We start from the raw sequence: 9,692 nt of genomic DNA on the forward strand, positions 1-9,692 counted from the left end.
GCTCTACACTGTCACTACAGAGCCCAACACGGGGCTCAAACTCATGAACCGTGAGATCATGACCTCAGCTGACACCAAGAGTCGGAGGCTTAACTGACTGAACCACCCGGGCGCCCCTTCAGATGGGATTAAGTTAAAGATTTTGAGATGTGGAGACTATCCTGATTATTTGGGTGAGCCCTAAATGCAATCAGAAATGCAAAGAATGCATTTGACAAATTTTAACATACATAAATAATAAAAGTCTTCAGAAAATAAGAATAGAAAGGGACTTTCTTAACCTAAGGAAAGGTCATCTACAAATACATCTACAGCAACCCTATACTTAAAGGTGAAAGAATTAATAACTATTTTTAAATTTTTTTAATGTTTATTTATTTTTGAGAGAGAGAGAGAGAGCACCAGGGAGGGGCAGAGACAGAGACACAAAATTCCCAGCAGACTCAGGCTCTGAGCTGTCAGCACAGAGCCCAACGCAGGACTTGAACTCATGAGCCATGAGATCGTGACTTGAGCCGAAATCAGATGCTTAACCGACTGAGCCACCCAGGTGCCTGCCCCTAACTACTTTTTAAATTGGAAAGAAAACAATGAGGTCTGCTGTCACCACTCCTACCCAACATTAGAGTGGAATACCTACCCAGTGCAATAAAGCAAGAGTAAGAAATATGAAGCATATATATTAGAAAGGAAAACCTAAAATTTTCTCTATTTGCAGACAACTTTATTGTCTGCACAGAAAACAATAAGGAATTAAAAAAAAAGTTTCTAGAACTTATACATGCATTTAGCAAAGTCGCAGAATATAATGTTGACATACAAAATCCTGCATACATACATATACAATAAAAGAGTTGGAAATAAAATAATTAAAAAAAATTTTTTTTTCAACGTTTATTTATTTTTGGGACAGAGAGAGACAGAGCATGAACAGGGGAGGGGCAGAGAGAGAGGGAGACACAGAATCGGAAACAGGCTCCAGGCTCCGAGCCATCAGCCCAGAGCCTGACGCGGGGCTCGAACTCACGGAGCGCGAGATCGTGACCTGGCTGAAGTCGGACGCTTAACCGGCTGCGCCACCCAGGCGCCCCAGAAATAAAATAATTTTAAAGTACCATTTATAACAGCACCAGGAAAAATAAAGTATGTAGGTAAAAATATAACAAAATATGTTCAAGATCTTCATGTTAAAAACTACAAAACATGAATCAAAAAGAGATTGAAAAAAAAAGAAGACCTAAATAAGTGGAGAGAGAAATTGTGTTCATAAATTGGAAGAGTGAATGTGGTCAAGATGTCAATTTGGCACAAATTATTCAGTAGATTCGAAATAGGCTCAAAATCTAAGACAGCAACAAGTGCATTCTAAAATTCATATGGGAAGGCAGAGTAATTAGACTAGCCAAAAAACTGTTGAAAAATAAGAACAAATTTGGATGATGCACAGAACCTGATTTTGAGGCTAATTTTAAGTCTACGGTAATGAAGAATGTATAGGAATGGTGAAAAACCCAACAGAGAGACTATGGAACAGAGTAGAGAGTGCAGAAATACACCTCACAAATATGGTCAGTTATTCTTCACAGAGACACAATAACCCTTCGATAAAGAAAAGATACCCTCTTCAGCAAATAGTGTAAAAAAATGGAATCTATGTTTAAAAAGAAACCTCTTCCCATGCCTTCTGTAGAGAGTAACTCAAATCCAATTATTGATCTACCTGTAAATTGTGGAACAAGAAAACTTTTTGGAAACAATCATAGAAACCATCGCGACTTTGAGTTACGCAAAGGATTCTTAGATACAATAAATCCTAAAAGAAAAATTTCATGAACTTCACTTTATCAAAACTGAAAGTTTTTGCTCTGTGAAACACACCATTGAAAGAATGCAAAGACCAGCCACAGATTGAGAGAAAATATTTGCAAATTATGTAATTTGACAAAGAACTTGTATCCAGAATATATACAGAATTCTCAAATCTCAGTAATAATCACACAATCAATCCAATAAAAATGGGAAAAAGATTTGGACAGTTGGATATATAAGCCCTTCTAAGATTTCTTTATATGATATACTGGTATTTCTAACAGTACGTTAATCGTATGGGCCACAGTAATATTTCATTTAATAATTTTTTAACGTTGATTTTATTTATTTTGAGAGAGAGGGAGAGAGAGACAAAGCAATTGAGTAGGGGAGGGGCAGAGAGAGAGAGAGAGGGAGAGAGAGAACCCCAAACTCCACACCATCAACACAGAGCCTGACATGGGGCTCGAACTCATGAACTGTGAGATCGTGACCTGAGCCGAAATCAAGAGTCTGGTGCTTAACCGACTGAGCCCCCAGGTGCCCCTGTTTCATTTAAGAATTTTATCTGCAAATAGTTATTCAATGTATACAATGTGTTTTAACCTTACGTGTAAGTTAGGAAGCAAATCAGACATATTGTCTGTCACGAAAAGGTTGTATCTTGGTGATAAAGGCAAAAAGCCACTCATGGCTACAAGTGTCAGGATTAGGTAAGAGCACAGAATCACAGAATGAGTTCTCTTCACTCAGACTTGGAAGAGCCAGGAAGTCCTCCTGCAGGGGGTGACATCTACGCTGAACTAGCAGAAGTTAGGTAGATTCAGGGAATGGGAATCAGGGTTGTTGTGAAAATGGTCACAGTTGGAAAGCAGAGCTTGAGTGAAGTCTGAGAGGTCAAAAAGAGCATTGCATTATAAGGCACTCTAACGCTTGGATGGAGCGTGAAGTGTGGGTGTGTTGGGAGGTCATGGTCAAAAACGAGACTGGATTGCTAAATAGGAAGCTAACAAAGTAGAGTTTTGTAAAAAAAAAAAAAAAATTTGTGAATTTAAACTTTTGGGCCGCCTGGGTGGCTCAGTCAGTTAAGCGTCCGACTTTGGTGTTGGCTCAGGTCACGATCTCAGGTTCTTGAGTTCAAGTCTCACATTTGGCTCTCTGCTGTCAGCGCAGAGCCGGCTTTGGATTCTCTGTCCCCCTCTCTCTCTGTCCTTCTCTTCTCGTGCTCCCTCCCTCTCTCTCTCCCTCTCTCTCGAAAAATAAATAAACATTAAAAAAAAAAAAAAGAGTTTAAGGTTTTTCTTAGGACAATGAGGAACCAAAGCATAGAAATGGCAACAGTATTGGGAGGTGGTCAACATAAGACAGCTATTATTGAGATCCAAGTGGGATATAATCATGTAATAGTAAAGAGTGAGAGTGATGATGGAGAAAATTGGACAGATATTACCTACACATGTCAAATGAATGGCATGATAGGTATTTAATTTCTATTGAGAAGATGATATAGATATGTCTGAAATGGGCCGTGGAGATCATATGGCTTGTGCCTTGTCTTCCTGTGTCAGAAATTATAGACATCTGGGATCACCTAAAGCGTAATCTACAGGTAGCATAACAAGAGGAGCTCGAGGGGAGGGGCACACCAATCACCAGACGTTCATCCTGCAAGTTCACTTGACTCTGGATGGAGTTCAAACTGAGATCCATTAACAGGGACTCTCAGGCTTCCATTCTAGTACTGCATGCCCATGCCTGACTCTAGAAATACATCTATCCACACAATAGCATCTAATCTCATCTTCTAAGTTGCTGTTTGTTTTGTGGTGAGCACCTGGGTTCATAAGGAACAACTTTCCTTGCTCACTAAAGATCCGTAGGATATTTCCCCAGCCCCCAAATGTATCCATACCCCCCCTAACAGCAGCAGTGCCTGCATTTATAACTGAAATCTACCAACGGAGAATCTTCAATTGTTCTATGAAGAATTCGCTTCTCAAATGTAATCACCTCTACATAAATTGGTTCAGCTTGCTGAAACTAAGCTAGTAGTTGGTAATGACTAAATAAAGTGCCAAAGGGAAATAGATGTCGTTCAAGTGCAGAAATACATGTGCTGCTTGTTTTCTTTCTCTCCCTTTCCTTAATACGCATCTGAAGCTAAATCATCTACTTGGAAGCTCTGAGGGCATACTGTTTCCTTTTTTTTCTTATTCATTCACGTTTTCTACTTTCGCAACATATTTCGTATTAACCTTCCTTGAAACGTCTGCACTGAAGTCTTACTCAAGTAGGAAATCCCAGAAGATACTGATGGAAGAACGCTGTACGTCGTAGATACGAGTCTAAATATACTAAAGAAGCTATGACGTTGGATTACCTGTAGTTTTCCCCTGTGTCCCTCCCTCTAAAATTCTCATCATGTAAATCCCCTTAATCTCAATCTGAAGTTACTAACCAACAAAACGGAAAAGAATAGCCCTTAAAATGTCGCTGTGATCGCATATCAAAACTGGTAGGGTGGAATGCTCTCTCAGTCCTCTCTTTATAATCCTCTGAAAATGATTCTAATTTTTTCTTTAGGAAAAATTGATTACCCCAAAGAGAAGAAAGCAGGCTTGTCGTATCCAAGTTTTATTTTCCTAAGACCAGCAGGTCCTGGGGACTGTGAAAGAAGGATGAAGTCTGTATTCTTCCAGGATGAGACTGCTACAGGCCTCCTTTGCAATCATTCCACGTTTTGTAGTCAGTGATAACCATCAGGGCTACTCTGAGGATGTCATAGAGCCTCTGTGTTCCTCAGAGAAACTTACGTCCCATGGCTAGGTATGTGTTAATGGTGTACAGGAAGAACATGATACAAAACATCATGATGACCACAGAGTATGTAGCCAGAATTATAATGGACATCATCTTTTCCTGTGTCCCCAATAGCACACATTCATAGGGCCCGTGACACATGGGGGTACTGCACCAAATGGGGGTTTTAATCAGTGGTAGGTGATAGTGAATAAGAATGGCCAAGAAGATCACCTGTATAGACAACTGTATCAGAAAGTAGACAAGATACATTGCCAACAGGGGCTTTTCCCGGGATAAGTCAAAAATTCCATCTTCATTTGCCTTCACGCACTCCGTGTTGCCGTGAGTGTCGCCAGGCTTCTTTCCTAAAGATTCCTTCCTAAATATCTCGGTCAGTTTACGCACACTCTGACAGACCAAAAACTCCATCACAAAAAAGATGGTGGAAAAGGCAAAGCCAACCGTATACCAAACTCCTAACACAGGCCTAGTGAAGTGACTCTCGTAGCATGCTGCTAGACAGACTTTGGAGATGTTTCCGTGGCACTGGAAGTCTCGGAACAGACGAAGCCAGGTGATTTGCACTACATACACAACTGAAACGTAAAGAAAAGTAATGCTGAACCAGAGTGCCCGCCCTATGTAGAAGTTTGTGGGGTCTTTGCTCATCTTCAGTATGACAGGCGCCACACCCCAAAGTTTAGTAGTCTCAGCCATCTTGGAATCTAGGAAGACCAAAGCAAAGTAGGGAGGAAGAATGACTGTAGTTTTGCCCCCTTTAGCCCAGTTTGCCCATTTGTACCATCCCTGCTATTCTCTTATTAGGTGCTCTCTGTGGGGGAACTCAATTGTCTCAGGTGAGAGAACAACTCCGAAGAGAGTTTAGGAGAGGGTTCAAAAAAAAAATACTATGCCCACTTACTAATATTTCCTATTCTTTCATATGCCAACCCCTTCTGATTTTTCCTTGCCCATCTCTCTTCCCAACCCCATTTCATTTCCCAACCTCTTCCCACAGGTTATTAAATTCTCTATACCACTATCCCTTTTGCTCTCAGCACACACCCTGTGTCGTTTCCTTCTTTTTACAATCTGCGTGCCAACCTGTGTCAGTCAACCCACTCTGATCAACAGTATAGTTCCAACACTCATAGAACTCCCACAGGTGTCTGAATATGAGTGCTGAAAGGTAAGTCTTCAGCGCTTCTCCCTGAGATGTACCTATCTGACAGATTAACTGAATTGACTAGTGTCAGTTGAGGTCAACTTTCCCGTTACCAGTTTCAAAATCTGCTCCTGATTAACCAGTCGAGATGCAGGGATTGCCTTTTACTGAGGGAGCGTGTAAATTTCTTACTTGCGCTACATTCGGCTGCTCATCACTTTGAGCGGACTCTGAGCACCAAACACAGTCCTGAGCATAGAAAAACGAATGAGGTAGTTCTTGCCTTTAATTACTGATCTGATTTGCATTTCCTTGGTGATTAGTGATGTGAAGCAAATGCTTCAATAACAAAACAGAAATTAAAAAGAATTACAGATCTGATGGTGTGAGGAGTGCTTTTGCTCCAATAAGTTTATTGTGACCTCTGTGCTTTCTGTAATTCGCTATCCCTCCTATGAACTGGAAAGAGATTTTCAGAGCAAATTATTACAGTTACTGGGAAGTCAAGCCATGCTGGAAAACGCCATGCTTAATCCTTGCCCTGGGACTCTCTGAAAAAACTCTCACACGGAGAAGGGACAGGCTTGCCTCAACTTTCTCTATGGGGATTTTCTACGGAGCCTGAAGCCACACCTGATGGATTGGTGGCTCTGGCTGCTGCCCAACTTAGGAGAAGGGGATGTGTTGACATTAAAATTGGAGGAGGGGTGGGATACATTCAGACTGAAGTATTCCCAGCCTTCCCTCCTAACGTTTCAGGTCTCTTAAAATTATGTTTGTAGTTTCTGGAGTAGATTTTCAGTACACTTTGAAGTAAAATTTTTTTTTTTTTAATTTTTTTTTTCAACGTTTATTTATTTTTGGGACAGAGAGAGACAGAGCATGAATGGGGGAGGGGCAGAGAGAGAGGGAGACACAGAATCGGAAACAGGCTCCAGGCTCTGAGCCATCAGCCCAGAGCCTGATGCGGGGCTCGAACTCCCGGACCGCGAGATCGTGACCTGGCTGAAGTCGGACGCTTAACCGACTGCGCCACCCAGGCGCCCCTGAAGTAAAATTTTTGAAGGGCAAACATACACAAAAAAGTACGCAAGTCACATTGTTCAGTCCTCTGAATTTCACAGAAGGGACGCGCTCAAGTGATTGTCATTTAGATGGAGAAAAGAACATACCAACATCCCCAAAGCCCCATTTGTACGCTCATTTAGTTACCATTCTCCATTGTGTAAACAATATCTGAACGTCTAACAATATAATTTGTTTGCTCTGGAAATGTATATCAATGAATCATAAATTATGTAATCTTTTGTGCCTGGAATTTTTTGTTTGTTTTATATATTGTTTGTGAGATCCATTTATAATATTGTTGAGTGTAGTTGTGGTTCTTTCCTTCTCTTTGCTATAGTTCCACTGTGTGAATATACCATATTTTATGTATTCATTTTATTTTTATTTATTTTTATTTATTTATGTTTTTAATTTATTCATTTTAATGCTGGTGATTTTAAAGTTGGGGCTTTTACAAATGGTGCCTTTATAACTATTCCGTACATGTATTTTGATATATTCGTTACACCTCCCAAGCAGGAGAGATTTCCTCTGCATATTCACCAACACTTTGCATTGTCAGTTGGTTTTCATTTTAGTTTTTTTGTGTGTGATAATTTTTTAATTTATTTTGAGACAGAGAGCATGAACAGAGGAGGGACAGAGAGAGAGAGAGAGAGAGAGAGAGAGAGAGGGAGGGAGAGAAAGAATCCTAAGCCGACTCCTGTCAGTGCAGAGCCTGATGCGGGGCTCGAACTCACGAACCTTGAGATCATGATCCCAGCTGAAGTCACACGCTTAACTGACTGAGCTACCCAGGCGCCCCAGGTGTTTTTCATTTGAGCTATTCTGCTATGTAGCTGTATTCCATATAGATTTAATTTGCATTTCCTCCATGATTAATGAAACTGAGCAATGCTCATTGGCTATTTGAATATTGTGTTTTGTGAAGTACTTGTGCAAGTCTTTTGCCCATTTTTCTTTAATAAGTTGTATGTCTTTTTCTTCTTGAACTTAGGAGTCCTTTATGTGTTCTGGATATGAGTCCTTGGTAGATATGTGAATTGTAAATATCTTCTCTCACTCTGAGGGATGCCTTTCCATCCTCTTAATAGCATCATTTAATTAACAGAAGTTTTTCGTATTAATATTGTTGAAACCTCTGTTTATTTCCTTTCAAGTTAGTGATGTGTGTGTCCTATTTAAGTAACAACTTACTCCAATGTCATGAAAATGTTGTTTTCTACTGAAAACTTTATTGTTTTACCATTTAAAAAATATCTTGGGGGCACCTGAGTGGCTCAGTCGGTTAAGCATCCAACTTTGGCTCAGGTCACGATCTTACAGTTTGTGAATTTGAGCCCCGCATTGAGCTCTATGCTGACAGCTCAGAGCCTACAGCCTACTTTGGATTCTGTGTTTCCCTCTCTCTCTGCCTCTCCCCGGCTCATGCTCCGTCTCTCTCTCTCTCTCAAAAATAGGTAAACATTAAAAAAAATTTTTTAAATGTCTTGTACTAAGGTATAATACAGTAAAATTCTCTCCCTTTTAGGCTGTACTTCTGCAAGTGTTTACAAAAGCCTATAGTTGTGTAACCACCATGAAAATCAAGAGGCAAAACTGTTTCACTACACCCACTGAGCCACCCAGGTGCTCCTATGGGGTTTTTTAAATTAATGAAATATCCTTTAATGTCTCCTTGAATATCTCACTTTCAGTTATTTTATACACCTTGTACATTTTCTAAAAATGTTTCCTTAGTTATAAGATGTTTCGTTTGCTGTGTTTATTGTCTCTCTCTCATAATATTTATTTTCTTCAGACACTTTGTGCTTTTTGGCCCTGCAATAATTTTCCTGTTAAAGTCTTTTGGGCTTCCTGGAATTTCTATTTGTGAATCCGACTTTAGGACATGAATGTTATTACCCTGCCAATTGCCCTTGGATTTCTTCCTGTGCTAAATTTGAAGTATTCTTGGAGCTACAACTCATATGTCTCAATAGTATTATATATGGTTTTAAATATGCATTTGGAGGGTTGATATACTTATTTCATATTATTCTGTATGTTATCTCTCTCCAAGAATTGTATACGAATCTGGTCTATTGAGTTTTCACCTACTGAATTTAAGCACAGTTACAGGTTTTTAGGAAATACTTTCCTTGTCATTCTGAAAGTTTTTGTGCAAAAGGAGTTTTTATGCAAATGGAGGTCAGCAACATTTTTCTGCTGTATTGGAATCATACAGAAGCTTCCCAGTGATGGGCACCTGGATGGCTCAGTCAGTTAAGCATCCGACTTTGGCTTAGGTCATGATCACACGGTTCATGGGTTCGAGTCCCATGTCGGGCTCTGTGCTGACAGTTGAGAGACTGGAGCCCTGCTTCAGATTCTGTGTCTCTCTCTCTCTGCCCCTCCCTGCTCACACCTTGTCTCTCTCTCCCTCAAAAATAAATTTTTAAAAAATATCAATAAAAAAAAAAAGAAGCTTCTCAATGACAAACAAGGAGATAATCCCTGCATTTTGGCATGACAGTTTTATATCTTACTTCTCCCACCATTGATCACTGCCTCATTTTGGGAATTTGTGTCAATAGCAGTAACAGAAAGTAAGCTACTGTTTCTCTGTGTTCTCATCTCAAACCCTCTCTTTTCCCTTTATTCTACCACATATTTTAAAGTTGTCTCTGGGAAAATAAATAAGTAAATAAATAGTCTCTGGTATATTTCTTTATGGTAATCATTAAGTTTCAAAGACCTAGACTGTTTCAATTATAGATGTTTGGTGAAGTTCCTCAATAAACTAATAAGAAGAAACAGAAACCCTGTTTATGGCTTTTTTTTTTTCACTTTCTCAAGAGACAGAGAA

At 39.8% G+C, this 9,692-nt stretch overlaps 1 protein-coding gene across 1 annotated transcript; it reads right to left on the bottom strand.

Moving 5' to 3' along the window:
- Window positions 1-4,427: 4,427 nt before the first annotated feature.
- Window positions 4,428-5,720, bottom strand: LOC121022052 (uncharacterized). Its single transcript, XM_040462865.1, has 2 exons — window positions 5,649-5,720; window positions 4,428-5,336 (listed from the first exon to the last, which is right to left on the bottom strand). Exon 2 carries the CDS (start codon window positions 5,326-5,328, stop codon window positions 4,609-4,611), a length of 720 nt encoding a protein of 239 aa, XP_040318799.1. The 5' UTR covers window positions 5,329-5,336; window positions 5,649-5,720; the 3' UTR covers window positions 4,428-4,608.
- Between the last annotated feature and the right edge of the window lie 3,972 nt (window positions 5,721-9,692).

The sequence above is a fragment of the Herpailurus yagouaroundi genome, unplaced genomic scaffold (genome assembly GCF_014898765.1).
Source record: "Herpailurus yagouaroundi ecotype Mexico unplaced genomic scaffold, PumYag 355, whole genome shotgun sequence".
Taxonomy (NCBI): domain Eukaryota; kingdom Metazoa; phylum Chordata; class Mammalia; order Carnivora; family Felidae; genus Herpailurus; species Herpailurus yagouaroundi.

Excerpts from the sequence above, each read along its gene's own strand:
- LOC121022052 (XM_040462865.1), bottom strand. The coding sequence starts at position 5,328 with ATGGCTGAGACTACTAAACTTTGGGGTGTGGCGCCTGTCATACTGAAG.